We start from the raw sequence: 20,580 nt of genomic DNA on the forward strand, positions 1-20,580 counted from the left end.
CTATCTTATCAATAAAAAAATAAAATCTACTGCTAACTTTTCAGTAATCCAAAAAATCTAAGATTCCATTGTGGACAAAAGAATCGTTTAATCGGTTTCGAGAATATCAGAAATGAAAGTTGTTGAAGTGGAAGTTATACAAATATTTGCTTATACTGAAACTATGAAGTAACTCAGATACTATGGTATGTAGACACACATCATCAATATATAATGTTGGGAACATTCTGTGTTTTAGCTGCTGTTTATATGTACCAGTCGTATCTTTTTCTGTTAATTTTGATTCGAGCTTTGCGTTACTTATCTTGCTCTAGCTTATATCGAGCTTTAGATTATTTTAAAGATTTGTTAAAGATTTCATTGCTCAAAACATTTCTTAATTTCAAAAATCAAGTAATTTATGCTAATAAACTTGCACTTTTAACTAGCATAAACCTCGGAATGTTCGAAGAGATAATGACCAGAGGATAATAGGCATGTTATATATTAATGATTTTATCAAATATTTTCGTTAATTAAATTATTAGTGGTATGATTTTGCAACATAACTTTAAAATTTAAGAATTACGTACAGATTAAGTAATCTAAATTAGATTTCTATGCGTGCAAACATATTTAAATTGGTAACTGTAGCAGAAAGTTGTGAATTAGGTGGAATTAGGAAACATCTTTTAATTTTGTTACAAATAAATATTAGGATAAATTATATATATATAAATATTTTGATCAATTTCACAAGCAATTATTCTTTTAGTCCACAACTAATAAATACTCTAAATTACTATTTCTAGATATGTAAATTGGCAATTGCTTCAAAATTCGACTACAACTAAGCGGATATTTTAACAATACATATATTAAAGTTTCACAAATGAAAAGCTTGAAAAAAGAACGAGTTGAATAAATTTTCATAAATTCCAGAAAATCAGGCTTAGAGCCTGAAGAAACACCATAAAGCAGTCTAAAAGGCATAGTTATCCATTTACCTTATCTACCTAAGTTCATGACTTGAAAAACTTGATTTCACTTCAATATTTTGTTAGAGTGTGCCTGCTTTTAATTGTGTTTCTCTATGTCATAAAATACAACACAATTTGAATGTAACATTGGAAGAAAATTAATACATTAAAACTTTTTTTAACAGCTTTATTAATTGGATGGTTGTAATTTGTTAAAGTCCAAATTTATCCACATCTATATCTTCTAGAGTTTCCAAGAACGACTACATCACCTATTAATCTTCCATCGTTTACTGAACCTGTAATGAAAAGTATTTAAACATAATTTAGTTTGCATAAAGATTATTTAAATATATGTGGTAAATAAATGTTGCTTAAGATATAAATTTTTCACAGTTTTGTTATGTTTTACAAACCACTTATTATAATCAATATTTTCCAAGATAAAAACCAGTGGTATTAATATCTTTTTTACAGTCAAAATCACAGAGCTATTAGTAAGAATATTGGCTTATAATTCAATGTAATTGTTTAAAATAGTAGTTAAAGTATTGCGCATAGAAGACTTCTAACTTCAACGAACCTTCAAGTTGATTAATGAAAGTTCAAGTTCATGAAAAAAGTGAGAACTAAGTGGCACGTTGTGCTGTAAACTGTTCGTCATTCTGAATCATAACTAACTTTTCAGTCATACTGATCAGTGCGATGAGCCTGAATATCGCCATCATGAAAACAATTTGAAATATAAGGCTTCTTGATTTCTAATTTTTCAGCAACCTGTCAGTTCATATTGCTTACATTGTAACGCTTACCATGTAAAAAGGGGGCAACCACAACCAACTTGTAGTTACAAACTTCAACTAATCTTACCTCTAATTAATAAATGGAGAAAAGTTCCTAGCGTTATTAGGCTGCTCGCTCACAAATCTGAGATATCCCGCTCACAAGTTTTTCATTCCTCAGTGAAACAACATACCCCACAAAAACAAATTGAAAGAAATGTTATATTCCAGGGGAACAAATTGAAAGATAAGGTTTCTCTGAGATAAGAGCTCAGACAATGTGGATACCAACCGTAGGGTCCGCAGAGAGGGAGATAAGAATTGATAAATTTATGAAGAATTAGAATGTGGAAAGCCTTTTCTTTCAATTTGTTTTCCTGGAATATAACATTTCTTCCAATTTGTTTTGGTGGGGTATGTTGTTTCACTGAGGAACAAAGAGCTTGCGTGTGGGCAACCTTAAAGGCCTCTGACGAATACCACCAGATTTTTTTCCGGCAGTATTTAGTAGGTGTTATTAATTTTGATTTTAAGTATAAAACGGCTTGGTCGGGGTGGATACCAAAAGATGGAGGGAGAAAAACACGCAGACGATAGAGGGAAAGGAAGGAAAAGTTTGATGGATTTATGGCAATTTATTATGTGGAACGCCTTATCTTTCAATTTGCTCTTTGAATCAAAGAGTGCGAATCTCGTGTGAAGAGGTTGCTTGTGTGTAAACAGAGGTCTGCTGATAAGTCAATAAGTGCTTGATTAGTTCTCTTCGTTGGAATCATCTAGATTAGAAAGGCTGCTCTTATTATATCATCCCGGATGTGGATATATGGAGTGAGGAAGAAATATTGTTATTGAAGACAGTCAAATACAATAAGGCTGCGCTCTAGGAACTTTTATCTTGCGCGCTACGTATTGCCCCTGTTTTTTACCACACACAAATTGCGAGTTCTAGCTTTCTATTACTAATCACCACGTGATAAGGGACAATCCCGCTAACGCTGAGATCTTTGAAGATTCACGTGGCAATTGGAATGTAGAAAGCTAATAAGCGCAATTTGTTTGTGGTCAAAAGCTAGTGCAAAATGTGCTAGGTCACGTTGCAATAAAGAAAAGTTGCTAGCGCTCAGCCTAAAAGTAATCAAAGGGCTCACAGTTTTGAGTCGAAGGAAATATTAAAGGAAATTATACCTATAAAAGAGAAAGGGAGTGAGACAATTTGCGTATATTCTGAGCCCTTAGTGAGACTAAATGAAGTGCATGCATCCCTAATTAGTTAATAGTCATACTTATTAACACTTACCCTAAAATCACAAATCAGCCTTAAACATTTAAGAGGCTTTATAAAACCCCTTTTAAATCCTCCGATTTTCTACTGCATAAATCTCACATTTTTACTGATTCCATACCATAAATCAATTACTTCATGGCACATCGGTAAATGAACAAAAGTGGAGAACTACTTAATATTCCTAGTAAAAAGGTTACTGGAAGAAATATTTAACAGTAGGATAAAAGAAAGTGGAACTAACACCAATTTAACTTCCATGAATGGTGTGCTGGGATCCTGGATTTCGAACACTTTACCTTTAACAGTGAGGGTACCCATCTTCTAAATCTTGGCTAAGTCTTTGAATGCCAAGTTCTAAATAGTACGGGTGAAACGAGCAAATTGTAGACCTTCCAAAATATCTTTATGTCTCGGTTTGTTTGTTACATAATTTAAATTTCTTCGTGTACAATTCGAAACAAATGCACATACTACCATTTAGGCACGTTTCCTGATTATCTTTTATTTGTTACAGTTTTGGAAAACTGTTAACATTGCCCATTTTTTCCTTAATCACCATATTAAGACTATATTTACTCTACAGAAATCATGCTTACCGCATTCCACATTCTTTCCAGCAAATGGATTATTTCCTCCAGAATTTCCTCCTGAATTTCCTCCGCCCAATAATCCACCCAATAAGCCACCGACTCCGGATGATCCTCCACCTCCCAATACTCCACCTAATAAGTCACCAGTGTCTAAAGTCATTCCTGAAATGAACGTAGAAAAACAATTTACATATAAATGTTCCTTTGATTTTTTTCCCTCCATATACCATGAATTAAACGTCACTTTAAGATTTGATACTTTTGAAACGATTCTTAACCCATCAGTGCCTTTTTGAAAATAGTTATAAAATTGAAAAATAAATTTGTAGGAACTATTTTTCGACTTTAATTGGTTAAAAATTACATTTTTTGGAGCGCATTGCACCTGTAGTTTAGTAAATGTAGCTTTTTTTCGTAGCTAAGTCTGACACGAAAACAGATAATAACGTTTGAATTAGCTACAACTTTAATGCGGTACCAAATTAATCCACATTATAGTGCAAATCAGACCTCTACTTGACTACTTGATGCTTAAGTTTATTCCTAAACTTGATACTATGGTTATTTATTTAAATAAAAACCATGTTCAATTTATCAAATTACATAGTAAGGAAGCAGCAATCTTTATGATTGAGGGTACCAATAGTCAAGAAAACCGGGAGTGTTTATTTTTGTCTACTGTATACAATATTTTAGCAATGACATATATTAAAATGCTGTATTCAGCAAGTTATTTAGTAAAAACAATTTTAAAAAAATTTTTAATCTTTCATAAATTTAAATTGTGATTTTTTTTTGACATATTAGTGATTTAAGAATATACAAATTTTTCAGCTTTTTCAAATAAAATGATAGCATTTCGATTAAGATTTTTCCAATAGTTGTCCAGTTTATTTCATAACGTTAAATATAAATACACATCTTTTTTTCGAAAAATTGAAACTTTAAGAAAGCATCAAACAAAAAGGTCTACTCAAAAAAAAAGTAACAACTATGACATACAAATAAAAGTACAATTAAAGTGGTCAATGTTAAAAATTTACGATTTCGAGAAAAACCAAAAAAACTGCGTCAAATGTGGAGAGATTGTCTTAATTGCTTCCAAATTGTTGGATTCTCTTCTTCAGACAGTCTTATAAAAGTCTTATAAATGTCTATTAGGAGAAAAATCACCGCATTATTTACGTCTTAGTTTACAGCGCTATTAATGTCGTTCCATTGATAATGTACTATCGTTCAAATGCTGTAATGACCATTTCTCCCTCATATACCATCATTAAATTCTGCATTCAATACAAACTATCAATTAACTATTTGTTAGTGATATTACGTGTCGTTTTTATGTTACTTTATTTGCTTTCCATTCATTGTATCTAACTGCTATTATATATATTATTATTAAATATATTATTATTATGCACATTATTATTATATAAAAGGAAAAACTGAAAATTAACTAATTCAAAAGAAAACTAAATTAACTCTTACCAATGTTTGCAAGACACGATAAAATGCCCAAAGACATCAACAAGAATTTTAGCAGAGGATTCATGATGCGTTTAATGAATTTAATCCTTTGAGAATATTTTCTAGCTTTTATATCTGTAACAAACACCTGTTACAGTTGCATCACTTAGTTAATGCAATCTTAAACAAAATATGTATTATATTGATTCAGAAAATTTGTGAGTATGCTTTTCGAATGTGTTTAATGCGCTTTCTTCATAGTCAGTTGATTTTTATTTTAAAATGCATTTAATAATTATTTATTTTATGCTTTCGAAACTACAAGAACACACCTTTTAAATGCCTAGTGTGATGTATGTTATTAATTGCTTCATACAGCTGTCGCCAGATAAAATCATCATAATAATTTTTTTATTAATTGAATCATTTAATTAGTCAAGGAGAGCTCAGGGGACGGAGTACTCCATTTTGATCAAAGTCATCCAGGCTTGAATACAGGCGTTAATTGATTGAGCTATAGTCGTTCACTGTTTCCAGTGCCCTCTTCTTAACACAAAAGATCAGCAACGTTAAATCATAAATAAGAATGAAATTTTCCCATTGGTTAACCATGGGAGATTTCAGTGATTTTCTTCTCGAAATCAAATAAGAGTTACTTTTTTTTAAGAAGTTCGCAGCCTTCTTCGATTTCCCTAGAATAATAATTAAAAAGTTTCCGAACCTTCTGAGTTGGAATTAAAACTATGAAGATACGACAACGCTGTAATCTTAAATCAACTTGTGCTTAGATAAGATGATTTATCTGCGATTAAGTTCATCAGCAGCAGCATTGGCGCGACAGCCCTTTGTGAGCCCGGGCCTTCCTCGGAATAGTTGCTGTTATCGAGGATAGCACCAAAGATGGTTCGTAGAACCTACCTTTCGAAGGTTGCTAATAACTTTTCTTCCCTTTTTGTTAAAGTCCATGTCTCTGAAGCATAAGTCAAAACTGACTTGATTAATACATTATAAAGTAAAATCTTCGCCTTTCTTTTTATTAAGTGAGATTTCAATAATGATCTTGAACCATTGAAGCAGCTATTGGCTGCGATTGTTCTTTTTCCGATTTCAGGATTAATGTCATTTTGATAGTTTATTTCTGATCCTAGATAAGTAAAATCGATTAAGTTAGTTTGGAAAAAATAAAATATGGAAATAACCAATATCAAAATAATCAATATCAAAATAATCAATATAAAAACAATAAATGTAAAATTATTCTTAAAGAATTAAACACAAATTTTTAATTCGACAGAAAATTATTAATATTTTTAAGAAACTTTAAAATTTTCAGATATTTTTTTTAAAAGCATTAATTATTTAAAATGCACCCTTCATATTTTAAGAAATGAACTTTTGTTTAATTTCTAAATAAATAATTTTTTATTAGCCAAATCGTGACTTTTGATTCTGGTGTCAAATGGCCCACAATGAAACTCACTCATTTTCCAAAATATTTTTAAAAAACTGCACTTATTCAAATAAAATGTTTTAGCTAAAATATAAAGCAGCATCTTTCTTTAAATTGCTTTATAAATAAGTCAATTCAAGGGGAACTCCTATTGCTCTAGTACGTTAGAAAAAAAAACATGCATTTGTGCATTGGTTTCATTTGTGCAAATAAGCTTCTGATGAAATTTATATAGTTTTTCCTCAGAGTTATTTTACTAAATTTGTTTTCGTTTATTACATTTTTATCTTATTCAAAATTGTGAATTTAATAATTATTAAAAATAACCCATTTTAAAATTTATTTGAAAAATAACTACTTCGAGTTTATCTGATGCATGAAACAAATTGAAGATGGAATTAATTATAAAACAAAAATATGGCCTGAAAGTTGGCATCAGTAAAAATTGAATAAAACTATTATACCAGCTACAATATGAAATACTTCACTCAAACAGATAGTGGTTATCAATAATTAGGAAAATATCTCAATTATATTTTAATCCTAAAATTATGTTTTGTCGGAAGTAAAATTATGAATTATTAACCTTGAGGAATAACTCTCGCTTCACTCTTCCGTGATCATTTTTATTTTCCAAGTGAAAGTTGTTTTATTAAAGTGTTCCACTTTTTTTGGGGGTATTCCCAGTTTCGCTCCCTTTTTGCCCAGGCGACACGCAAATTAGTTTAATCAAGTTGACTACTGAATCGGGAAACACGTGGTCTTTAAAGAACTCGAAAAGGTCGGTCGTCAGGTTTTTATTCACGCAAGAGTGGTTCGCTTATTTAAGCATGGTCGACACCGGTTCAACCAGTATTCATACCATAGCAGCACAAAGGAAATCAAATTAGCAACCGAAGCTCAGGATTTTACACTTTTTTTTTTTCGTTTTCATCTCTTGTTCTGTTGAGTTTTTAGAATAATTCCAGCCAGCAGTTTCTGTTGGGCTTTTTTTGACAGCTCACGACTTCTAAATTCCAGTGAAAAATGGCAAAAACACTGCTGGTAAGTGACGACTTTAAACTGCTAAGTTAATATTATGTCATTATTAATTTGTTTTGTCAAGTAAAATTATTTCATCTAGTAGAATAAAAATTAACTTTCTGACATTTTATGAAAACTTTGAAGATAGGACCATTAATTGTGCTTTGTAATAGTTTTTTTCCTGACTTCTGTTTTTGGCTTAAAATGCCAAAAACAGTAAATTTTGTAGGTAAGTTTCGACTTTTAACTTCTAAATTAAATCATATTGTTTACACAATTAATAATTCCTGTGACCAATTTAATCCTCATATCTTTTTGCCCTTTAAAGTAGAAAAGAGATCATTGTTTGGCTTTTTAATAGTTTAGTTGATAATTTGATTTTAAAAAAATATTTCTTCCGGTAATATGGTTTGAAAAAATGTGTTGTTGACATTGTTAAAATATAAAAGCTAAAATATGTTTTTGTTATAGTTAAAATGTAAAAGCTTCTAGCATTTTATGTTTAAGATCATTTGGATACCTTTTCTCGAATCGAATACAGAAATATATCATATATAACTATTTGATAATACAATAGAATTGCTTCATAATTCATTGGAAAATTTCAAAACACAGTGTTCTAAGAAAACAGGATTTCTTATAAATATTAACTTGCGTCTCCTAAAAATCATAAAATAAAGCTTAAAAAATAATTTTATCAGTAAAGTTTACCAAATATGAAAGATTTATTCAGTTTACTTATTTATTATAACTATAAATACAAACGCAAGCACGGTGTTCTTTAACTAAATTAATTTTACATGATTTTCTCTTAATTCGAAATTAAACAATAAGGAATACTCATCATAATTCATATAAATTTCTCATTCATATAAATAAACATATAAATTTCTCACAGCAGTACTTTTTCAACAGTATCTTTTAACCCTTTTTAATGATTTCTTATGAAAGAATCTATAATTAAAAGAATACGTTTTTTTTCCCTACATTACGAAAAATATTATTTTCTAACTAACATTTGAATGATGTAAAAGTTATTATCTTGATAATATGCTTTTCACACTAATGGGAGATTTATCTAAGAAGTCAAACTTCTTAGAGTATTAAATTTAAAAAAGAAACAGTTTTAAATAAATTTTTTGAAGCAACAAAAACTTTTTTTTTAAATTTTAGTTTTAGAAAATAATGAGAATTAAAATTTTACTATGTTTCATAATTTATTGAAAACTAAAACAATAGTATTTTCATGCTTTTATGTGGCATAATTATTGAGAATTGAGAATCAAGATTCATAATTCAGAATTAAGAACCAAACAATAATAATAAGCTTGAAAAAGGAAAATTACTGTGTCGTTACTTATTTCTAAAAATATACTTACACTTTCTAATTTACAATTACTCAAAAATAATAAACCAACTTTTTATTATTCTAAACATTTCTATAAATTAGTAATTCATGCTTAAAATTTTACTTTTGTTAAAAATAAGCTAATTCATCAACAAAGAGGACGTGGAAAGTTTTAAACCAAAAAATACTCTGTTAAAATATTTTCTCACAAAGCATTTTGTTTAGAAATGGATGAATAATCAAAAATTCTAAATCTCACTTTTTTAAATATTTACAGTTTATAAAAGAACCTATAATTTATAACCTTTTAATGAAACAGCAGTTAAAAAATATTTTAATATTTAAAAGACTTTATTTTATTACTTTTAAGAATATAATAATAATCAACAAGATATTTTCAAATCAAATTTCGACAGTAAAATTCTTTTTTGAAATCTGTAAGATTTACGAAAAATAATATATACCTGCTTTTTTCAAAAGGTTCATATAGTAAGCTTAAAAGTTTTAAAAAAACCTCCTATATAGAAATTTTTAAATATTACGTAATTTGTAATGGTTATTTTATTATTTAAACGTTTATAAGACGTAAGCCTTTTTTTAGTTATACCATCACAAATTTTAATATTATTTATTCACAATATCTTCTAAATTCAGGTAAACTAAGAGTCTTTTATCTTTTAAATACTTAAAAAGAAAGGAGAACTAGGCATATGTAAAAAAAATTATATTATAAATTCCAAATGTTAAGAAGTAGTTAACATTTAGAATATGCTATAATGACTCATCAATGTCGGTGTAAGCACGGAATAAAATTATAACTTTTTTATTCTAAAGCAATATTTATAAATATTCTACAATAAAACCGCCATACAAACTCTACTCTAAATCTTCAGACTCACAACAATATGTCTTATTACATCATTCAACCTATTTATATCAACTAGTGGGTTCATCCTCTGTTAGCTAACGTTCCCCTATCCTTCGAAAGTTGATCACTTTTCTGGCTACTAAGTTACATCTATTTTAAGTCTGTTCTAGGATAAAATATTACAAAATTAAGTAAATTATTAGAATTTTAAAAACTAATTCCTGTTTAAAAAATTCATATTTGCTGTCAGTTCTAAGTAATTAAAATTAAAAAATTTACATTGAAATAAATGACTTGCAATAGAAAAATTTGCGGAAACAAAACAATAATTTTACTTTTAAAAAAAAACAGCATTTTTTGACGCACATCTCCTACACATTCTTAAATATTACATCTTTTATAAACCATCAATGCTTTCTTACTCTTCCAGAACGAATTTTTTTTTTTTTAAAGCGTAACAGCAAGACTGATACTCATTTTTCAATGAAAAACAATAACAATGAATAAAATTATTTTTGAATCTGTATAAGTGCAATTAAAACATAATGTAGAATCTTTTTGTTGGTATGAATTATTTGTTTTTAACCTTTCGTTTTTTTTCCCAACCTATCACTCAGTTTGTTTTGTCTTTTCGTTATCCATGACAGATCATAATTTTCATTCAGAAATTTGTAGACGTATACGCTCATCGCACGCTTGATATTTCAATTCTTTGTTGCCAACTCGAAAGAAATGCTTTATCGCCGTTTGTGAGAAAAATATATTAAATGAATTATATTTTAAACATATTTTTAAATCACTCATTTAAGATGTTTTCATTTTTTTTTCAATGGAAACTTTTTCCTAAGTAATTTCTAATTATATAGTATACTTTCCTAAAAGAAATTTTAAAAGAAGTGAGACAAAAGGAAAAATCATGTGATTTTCTTTCCCTTTATGTCATTTTTAAGTCGACTGTTTAAACCTCCTTTAGTTACTTCCGTATTAATTCAGTCAGTCACCTTTTAAGAAGTTTCTAATGTCGAATTTATTGCATTTANAAGAATTCGAGAAAGAAAAAAACTTTATAACTATCAGAATAATGTTGGCAGTCGCAAAAGGAAAAGGATGTTGAGGTTTATGGATTTTTTTTTAAATTTATATTTTCATTTAGCGTTTTAAGTATAACTAACACATTTTTAAATAAGGATTTTTATTTGACATTTCGCATTTCGTTCTTAGTGAAAGTTGAAATTTTTCTTTAAGATCTATTTTTTTTATTTTACAGAATCGTTATCTTAAACACATAATAATTTATATTCTTTAAGCAATGAAACACCTATTTGAAACAAAAATTTTTTTATAAAATGACATTTTCAGTACCTTCGTATAAATTTTAGCAAATTATTGATATTGAATTAGATGGGTTCCTTAATTTTTATAACGCAATATTATTAAATTTGACGTTTCTAAGAAATAAGAAAAGAAATTCTGTAAGTTAATTTTGCGTAAATTCACAATGAAACGCACTGAGAAAAAATTTATGGTCAAAACTACCTGAATATTGCTATATTTGCCATGTTTTCTGGCCATGCAGGAACACCAAAAAGTACGGAAATTTTTACCCAATCGCTTTGGTAGTGACTTATGGTAAAATTAAAAATAAAATATGGTTTTATTGCCACGTTGTTTGATATTAAATGTGGTAAAATTTGGTAATTTTAACGGAGCTATTATAATTTGAGAAAACACAAAAATGTTCAGTTTGGTAAGTGCTATTTTATTTAATAAACACTTGTTAACTTTATTTTTAGTTGATTAGTTGCTTTCATTTCTTATACAAATGCCTGGACAAGTCTGAATTATTCAGGAACTTAAATTACATTAGACTGTCCTAACATCCTACAATGAAAGCATGGAGGTAGCGAGTTCGAATTCCACAGCAACCCTAGATTCATCTATTTAATAATATTAATTTATTTACTTTTACACAACCATACACCCACTTATGCAGGAGACTCCACAGTGGACTGATCGTTAAGACACGGTTCCCAGCAGATCACCGAAGTCAAGCATCACTGGCTACGGTCAGTGTGCGGGTGGGTGACCACTTGGATCAATCTGCGTAGGGACCGAGGGTGTGCGGTATTGATCCTCGTTAAACTGTGCTACCGTAAAGTGCTCGACTTCGCGCGCAGTTCGTCGGGCTACCGAAGCGGGTGTGCCATCCCTTCCGCATGTCTTCGGATCATCCTCCGGGATGTTTCCCAGACCGTCGCCAATAGCCCATTGTGCAGCTCTAGTGCGACGTAAAGTAACAACAACAGCAGGAGACTCCATGGTCAAGCAGTCTTGCTTATTCACCAAAAACTATGTAAAATGGAGACTCCACCACAACCTTGGTTGCGGTATTGCTAACTGCTCTGCAGTGTGAACGTAGTGGGATCGAATCCCGCTATAACACTCATGTATATTTTACAGTTTTTTCTCAAACTTGTGTTGTGTGTCTTTTGTAGTAGCATATAGTAAATTATTTATGTTGCGCTAGAGCTGCAGAATGAGCTGATGGCGACGATCTGATCTAAATCAATGGTAAAAATAAATAATAGTTCTGAAGGTCTATTTGGTAATTTTATCATAATACCTTAGAACACGGTATGAAAATCATTCATTCGGTTGCTATTATTCAGTTTTGCATTTTTATTAAATGTAACTAGAACTATAATTTTGAAAGAAAGAAATTCCGATAAACCATTACCAAAATTGACTGAGAAATGAATGGTTTCAATACTGAACATTTTGGTTTAATTCCCAGAATTATGAATTTTTTTACCGGATATGTCTCTAACATACGAGTATGGTAATTTTGCCACAATTTTTCTTGCTGTACACATCGAATAAAATAATATCCGTGACAAACGCAGCTGTTGTAAAAAAACAGTCTTAAAATTCATTTTATCTTCAATATTGACATTTGTCATATATTTTTTGCTGTTTTAATTATCACAGTTTAATGTTTTCATAGTTAAACTAAGGCTTTATTACCACAACCAAATATTTCATACCATTTATGCATGTAATTAATTTAGCAGAAATTGTTTTGGGGAATTTAAGTTTACATTTTCGATATCATTTCGTTATATTTCAAAATAATTATGACTCACATTTTTAAAAAAAATTAGATTTAAAGAAACGTGAGCTAATCTTTTAAATGGGTACGACTAAATTTAGGTGCATGATGGTAGATATCACTAAGTAGGATTTCTTAAGAAAGATGCTTATAAGCATCTTTGCATAGTTATAAATAATATCAGCACTCTGATACGTTACATATTGATCAAAAAAATTTCGCCTTTAACTGCAATTACATAACTGGAGAAGTTAGTGATAGTAATCAACTGCGTAATAATTCATTTCATCATTTTTAAGTGTCACTCGATATGCTGTGATATCTAGAAAACCACTTCGATCTTTCCTACTTTGTTTAAATTTTGTGAAAGAGAAGCTTGTCTACAACAGATTATAGATTCACTATGGAATAGAAAGTTCTTCAATAGTTATAAAGGAAGGGTTCAATCTTTCAAAACGCGTATGAAACTACCAGATTTGTCTAGAGTGTCAGACTAGAGTTTATGCGTTTATATTTTTACTTTATGTACTTTTTAGTAATTCAAGACAGAAACAAAGTTCAAAATTTATAGATTTATTTTAAATATCTGTAGGTCATCTTATGCTGCCTTGCTCTAATTGCTTTTTCCACATCTGCCCCACCAAAGAAAGCAGCTGCAAAAAAAGAAGTAGTAGAGAAAGTAGATGAAGAAGACGAAGGCGAAGAGTTAGATGCTGAAGAAGAAGATCTTGTACCAGAAGGTGGTGCTCATCTTGGGAGATACATAGGTGGAAAAGGGAAAGACTATGAACACAGCTATGAGCATGCAGATGCGTATGAAGGCAAAGCAGGACACGAGAAAGCACATAAGGCCCACGGTGCACATGGACATCATGAACATCACGATCAAGGTAAAACATTAGATTTGTAATCATATGATAAGTAATAAAAATACATACCCACCTAGATGCTACACGTTTTGTTACGTCATTTATTGTTGCTTTTGTTTTCCAAAGAGGTGGGGGAAATTATTACGATCGCCCTGTCCTTATTCTGTTTCTCAACATCTCAGACGTGGAACAAAATTCCATGTAAATATATCAGATAGTAAGTACATTTTAATGAAAGTTTTTTTTTTCTTACTGCAAGTAATGCCTCTAATAACTTGAAATATGCTTTTTTACTATTTCAATACAATAAACACAAACCAGATATTTAATTTTTAATTTTTGAGCTTTAAAATTAAGCTTTAGAATTACATATTTAATGAAAACTGTTAATGTACCTACAATCAATTATTTAGATAATGTATCAGTTAGGCTTTTAATATTACACAAACATGTTCTCAAGTTTTTGAAACTCTTGTGATGACTTTCAGTACGTTCCCAAATATTTTAGCTTTTTTAGCAAAATAAGAAAAAGAACTATTGGTGATATTCCTGTTTAAAAAACAATTATAAAAGCCAATTGTAATCTCCAGAATGCGATACAGAAGGTCCTGTAAGTTCCAACACAGAAAACGTTTTAGCTCTTGAAACAAAAGGTATAATAAGGTGATATTCCATTTCGATACCGAAATTAGATACCGACAATCGACATCGCACGTGACTCAGTGAATCAGGTTCGACGCACACGCGTGATGTAGATTGCAAGTATCCAATACAAAAAATAATTCAGTGAGATAATAAACATAAGCTTCAAAGCAGTAATGTTAACACGCCATGCACAACCACGTGATTAAACACAACCTTGTGATTACCTGCAAGTAAGTTGTCGTGTGATAAATTGCCATTCGTAACCAAAAATATATTGCATAGAGGGTCCAATGCTATGGATTCGTGAACTTATTTAGGAAAAACAAAAAGCGCCAAAACCATTACAGAAAATATTGAAAGTTTCAGTCACTGTCAAAAATAATTTTTATAAATTTTGCTGTTTTCTCAGTGCTAAAATATTTAGAGCAATCAGCTTTTACTCACATAAAAATAAGTTCTTTTACTTTATTATAACAATGTGATGTGTTAGAGCATTGTCAGCAAACGTCTTAAAAATTATCATTCATAAAAGAACAATTGTAAAAGAAAATTATCATTTATTAGAACCAAATCTTATAAAGTATTGTAAACTTAAATTATATCAGTAAGCATTATCACTTTTCATTATCAGTCTCACTGTATTCATTATTTCTTTTTCCTACAAAATATACCTGTATAAATGAGTTTATTAAGTTGTATTAAAAAGTTGTTGTTTTTTAATAGGAGGCTATCGAAAATACAAAGATGAGCATGGAGCCCATGGTGCAGACCAAAAGGAAGGACACGAAGACCATGAAGACCATTTAGATGAAGGTGGTCATCACAGTTTCAAGAAAGAAGGCGAGGTTTATGACAAACATGGCAGCGATCACAAGGGTAAATTAGAGAAAGGTCAGCATGTTGAAGGCATAGAGGAAAGCAGCAAGCATGGCAGCCATGGTGCAGCAGGGGGAAAGCTTGGTACTGAGTTTATAAAAGACAAAGGTCACAAAAGCCATGGATTTAAAAATGTCTACCATAAAGGTACTACATTCTTTGTATTATAAAGTATCAAAACCAACTTTATTACATTTCTCTCTATAAACTTATTTATTTAAAAAAATCCTAATACGTTTATTGCATTAATTCTTATCACCTCAAATATCATAAGCCTGATCGATAAACAGCATAAATATTCCTATATTTAACAAATGGAATTAAATAGTATTTCGTACTAAATTCTGAATCAAAAAATTACTATATAGTTTTTAAAACTAATCAAATAAGGTACGTAATTTGTTTGGAACATATAATGTACTTTAATATAAAAATGTTATTCAAAAAACAATTATCAATTTTGAAAATTTATTTACTAATATTTGGAAAACAGAAATTATATTATTATTAATTAACTATCTGAAAACTTGTGATGTATACCATTGTTCAGATAAAGAGCCATTACTTAAAACCGTGACTACATTCAAAATTCTTATCTAAGCCAAAGAAAAGCACAGAAATGTGTTTTATAAATCATCCGTGTTGGTTGGAGACCTTTCTTACAAATAATGTGCAAGACGCGTGCCAAGAAAAGAAAACGAAATTAATTTCACTAACAATTCCCTCAATTACTGACATTTTTCTGCAAGTACTGTGAATAGGATTCAAATATTTATTTTCAGAAAACCTTTATTATTTCTGTTACATTTTCGGTATTTTTCTTGTTGGCAGGATGGATCCACCGGTACCCATTCCCCTTACAGACACAACGACCTCGGCTTAAACATGAAAATATACAATTAACCATAAAACTATTTAAAATAAATTGTCACGCACAAAGTTCAAAACATAAATGAATTTAATTGTTTACATTTGTTTAAATTTTATTGAAAGGTTAAATTCCTTATGGCTGTATTAATGCATAAAGCTGCATAATTGACGATGCTATTAAATTAAGGTTGGAAAGTTATTTTTCAACGTAATAGGTTAACACGCTTACAGAATACGAAAACGTCTAAAACATTCCAGTTTTATAAAAGTAAATTATATCATATTTTAACAAAAAAAAATTTGAATAATTGAATCTATGAAAGAATTTGACGTTTAGAACATATTTCAGAGTTAGTAAAAAATATTTTTATAACAGAATCAGCTCTGATTGGACAAAGAAATCTTTATGGCAATAAATTATGTAGATTGCTTAATGTCTTATTTGATTAAAAAATAAGACAAATTTTAGAATCACAGTTAGGCAACTCTCTCTGTTATGCCATATTTGTTTGCTTTCAAAACATTTTTCTTTTTTTTTACATTCAAGTGACTAAGCAATGCAGATATTAAAATAATTATTACTGACACTGTTTATACTTCTCTGATTTTATTACGTTTTTCATTGGATTAAAAATATCTAATTCATTTTTAATGAATTTCTTATCAAGACTAGCTAAGTGAATCGAGTTATTCTCTTAAAAACGTAAACACAAAATAACAATAATTGTGACTTCTTCAAACTTACAAAACCTGCTTTATGACAGTGTTTTGAAATTCAGGATCAATTTTATAAGACAATTTAGCTTTCACAAGCAATTCATTCTAGTATGTTCCTATAAAAAAGTATTCTGTTCATAAAGAAAATTTCTGACATTAAAACTAATGAAAAGAATGACAAAATACGAAATATCAAACATTTAAACTTGATGATTGTTTAATAATTTTTTTTTCGAAAACTAACAACTCTCCCACAATTTTGGGGAAAATTGACGAGCAGCGAACAGAGGCCTTTTATTTATCTGTATTTTATGAAAACTAATTTTGAATTGTTTTATTTTCTTTAACATTTATTTAATTTTACCTTTTTTTCTGCAGAGGAATATGGGGAGCACAAAACATTCCATGATGAACACCGAGAGACTGACCACAAAAAGAAATATCACGATGAGCACAAGGACTACAGTCATCACGGAGGAAAACAGTTGAAGCACCAAGCCAACAAAGGACATTTTGACGAAAACAAACACGGCCATGACTTTCACAAATTTGGAAAAGCAGGTCATGATAGTCACCACGAAGGTGGATACAAGAAGGGGGGACATCATCACGCTGCCGGAGATGCTTTCAAACACAATGGAGGAAAGCACCACGAACAAGCTCACGCTGAAGGACACCACAAAGCAGGACACAAAGTTTACCATGACGGAGAACATGATGCAGCGCATCAACACAAAGAACACCGAGAAGCAGCTAAGGGACATCACCACGTTCACACCGGGCACAAGGCACTCGGGGGTTATGATGGTGGTCATGCTTATTATGGTGGACAAGGAGATGGTCAAGGTGCATACGCGTCTGGCTATGATCATCATGGTGACGGTCGACATGTGTATTTCCGCAGAGGTTAAAAGCAAACTGTAATTCACTTCACCCCTCTGACCATACCTACTTCATCTTTAAGTTGCACATGACTCTGATACAGGACAAAAAGCAGCTACGAGCTGCTTCTTATTTATACATTGCATCTCCTTCCTATATATTTTATGCATTAGTTACATTTGTTCCTTCTCTACAACTCAGAATGGTTCCACGATATTAAACCTTTTCAGGGGATAATTAAACTTTTCCAGATCGAACTATTTCTCCATGATTAAAATGCTTCTAAGAAACGTGGTTATTTTTTTGGACCTTCTCGCAATATATTGTATTTTTTTTAAAGAAAAGAAATCAATCCAAACAAAAGTTAAATTTAAATAATTTACCTTTTAATTGCCAAATTATGGGCAAAGTTATGTTAATTGCCAGATTATGTTATATATCAGAGCTATTTACAGTCAAGAGTTTTTAAATGTTTTCGATTCCGGTAATAGCTTTTAATATTTCAAATTTTTTGGTTGCCAAATTTCAGAAGAAAGGACTTAAAAATTTACAGTTGTTTGAACGAATTTTAACTGTCTGAGAAAATTTGATTCATAAAAAAAAATTATAAAATTTGAATAAATATTTTAATAATGCAGTTCATCATTTAAATCATTATATTGGAAAATAATACTTTTTTTAATTACGAATTCACAATAATTTTTTATAGTCATGGTAATATACATTAACATGGTAGCATATAGAGTTAAGGATATAATTGAGCTTAATTTTAAAATGAGCCTTAATTTTCACAAAGTATAATTTAACTAAGCAGTTCAGCAATTTTCTTAATTTAAATTAAAAATATTTTAATGCATGTCTTTAATATTGATATCAATTTTTAAAAAGTCACAAGGGACTGAATTTATAGGTTATTACTTCCTCGTATAAATTTCGAAACAGTTTGAAACAAAAGAAACATTCCTTAAAATAGACTCAAAACATTCATGTTTTTATATACTTTGAACTTTTTTCTAAAAGCTTATGAACAAAGAATGCTTCCTGTCATTCTCTATGATTGAAATATAGGAAAGAAAGAATATAAATCTCTGTGATCCATTTCGCCTTAAAAACATTTCATTAGTGTTTTTGAAAAGGACGTTCCAACGTCATTACTGTGAGTGTTTGTGTACATATTTTTGTATGTTATTCTGTGATCTCTGTAATTTATTTGCATAATGTCATGCATGAAAATTGTTAAAAGGTTAATAAAAAAGTGCGTGCGCAGTTATTTTGAATTTCTTTGTGTGGTTGAGATTCAAAAAATAATTTTATATATTATTTCAACTCTAACTGGTATAAGAATGTTAAGCATCGATTTTCATCAATTTGTTAAAATTTAGAGGAAATTTATTTTTAAATGATTGGCATTTTAAAATCATATAAGCATTAGACTAGAATTAAAACAGCAAGTATAATTACTATTCCACAAAAAAACATGAAAGACAAAGCATATACTCATTGCATATAAAGCAATTAATTTATTACACTATGATAGAATTGTACTTCCCACATTATTAGTGGAAACTACGAAATTATAACTGAATTGCGATTAAATTCTAAAAACAGAATTGCGATTATATTTTTGTGGATGTTCCTCTAACTTTGCATAAAGTTAAAAATATGATAATAAAAGTTGTATGAATAAAAATGCTGTATGCCTCTGCATACAAATGCTTCAATACTACAAACTAACATCACTAAGTAAATGATGACATCTGAGAAGAATTCTTTGTTTAGGCACTCATAGTGTTGCTTATTTAATTGTCTGTAGTATCGAGACAACTAATAAGTCTAACTTATCTGATACTTTATTTTATACTAGCTGAATACCCATTCTTCGTTTGAAGAGAATAAAATCAATTAGCAATTAACTGAAACAACACTACAAAACCAAACACGAAACTTAATAATAAATAAAGAAAATAAATAATAAGAAAATAATAAATATTTACTAAAACTTATTTTTTGCGTGGAATTATCTTTGGAGAAACAAATTTTGTAATTGTATGCAAAAAATTTTAAATTCGTATATAAAGTTCTCCAGATATGGCGATTGACCTAACTATGGGGACCATATTTCTCAGATTGCGATTTTTTGGGGTCAAAATTCCGAATCCGTCGGAGGAAAAAAGGTACGTTTATTTAGAGATAGTACGTTTTTGTGCCTGATTTCGTAACTTGAAATTATCTTCTGCACTTATTAATTAGCATATTTGAGATCACTCCCTCAAACTACTAACATTGAGTCCTAGAACGTTAAGATTCGATCATTAAATCAAAAGTTGTTCAGAGTGGCCCGTTTTTTTTTTTCTTTGAGCACTGTATTTTTTTACTTAAATTAGTTAAGCATCATTGACGTTAATGATATATTATTGACGCCAATGCCAATAACACAATATTATCACCATACAATAGCATGGCGAATTTTTTTTTTTTAAATGAATTAGTACCACCTTTTCTTGTACTTGCCTGTCAATGCATAACTAATTTTTTTAATTATTTCAATTACCGTTGATTCTAAATTATTTACTTTTATAGAAACTCGTTTAAAAAATTTATAAATGAAATAAACACGTGGTTTTAGATGGCTTTAGAAATACTAATTTTGTTAAGTAGTTTACCAAATGCTACCACGTTGACGTTGTTCCTTGAAATTATCAGACTTGGCAAAAACAATAACTAAATATTATATTAAGTGCAATAAGTTTTTTTTTATCAAATAGAGCAATAAACTAACAGATATCACTAATGTTATCTGTAAAATATGTGACAAAATGAAATCGTCTATAGTTAAATTG

At 29.7% G+C, this 20,580-nt stretch overlaps 2 protein-coding genes across 2 annotated transcripts; one reads left to right on the plus strand and one right to left on the minus strand.

Annotated features, from left to right (window-relative positions):
- Positions 1-1,129: 1,129 nt before the first annotated feature.
- On the minus strand, positions 1,130-5,260 carry LOC107450809 (calpain small subunit 1-like). The gene is made up of 3 exons (XM_016066712.4): positions 5,105-5,260; positions 3,623-3,778; positions 1,130-1,258 (listed from the first exon to the last, which is right to left on the minus strand). The coding sequence occupies exons 1-3, from the start codon at positions 5,166-5,168 to the stop codon at positions 1,185-1,187; spliced, it is 294 nt and encodes a 97-aa protein (XP_015922198.3). The 5' UTR covers positions 5,169-5,260; the 3' UTR covers positions 1,130-1,184.
- A 2,027-nt stretch (positions 5,261-7,287) lies between these two features.
- LOC107451531 (sarcoplasmic reticulum histidine-rich calcium-binding protein) lies at positions 7,288-19,006 on the plus strand. Its single transcript, XM_016067663.4, has 4 exons — positions 7,288-7,577; positions 13,474-13,771; positions 15,119-15,418; positions 17,237-19,006. The coding sequence occupies exons 1-4, from the start codon at positions 7,560-7,562 to the stop codon at positions 17,767-17,769; spliced, it is 1,149 nt and encodes a 382-aa protein (XP_015923149.2). The 5' UTR covers positions 7,288-7,559; the 3' UTR covers positions 17,770-19,006.
- The last annotated feature ends 1,574 nt before the right edge of the window (positions 19,007-20,580 follow it).

The sequence above is a fragment of the Parasteatoda tepidariorum genome, chromosome 7, assembly GCF_043381705.1.
Source record: "Parasteatoda tepidariorum isolate YZ-2023 chromosome 7, CAS_Ptep_4.0, whole genome shotgun sequence".
Classification (NCBI taxonomy): domain Eukaryota; kingdom Metazoa; phylum Arthropoda; class Arachnida; order Araneae; family Theridiidae; genus Parasteatoda; species Parasteatoda tepidariorum.

Bases quoted from the DNA above. Each gene is read 5' to 3' on its own strand.
- LOC107450809 (XM_016066712.4), bottom strand. From the start codon at position 5,168: ATGAATCCTCTGCTAAAATTCTTGTTGATGTCTTTGGGCATTTTATCG. The intron at 3,779-5,104 runs GTAAGAGTTAAT...CGTTCATTTCAG, and splicing joins ATCGTGTCTTGCAAACATTG to GAATGACTTTAGACACTGGT. The intron at 1,259-3,622 runs GTAAGCATGATT...TTTTCATTACAG, and splicing joins TGGAAAGAATGTGGAATGCG to GTTCAGTAAACGATGGAAGA.
- LOC107451531 (XM_016067663.4), top strand. The intron at 13,772-15,118 runs GTAAAACATTAG...GTTTTTTAATAG, and splicing joins TCATGAACATCACGATCAAG to GAGGCTATCGAAAATACAAA. The intron at 15,419-17,236 runs GTACTACATTCT...TTTTTTCTGCAG, and splicing joins TAAAAATGTCTACCATAAAG to AGGAATATGGGGAGCACAAA.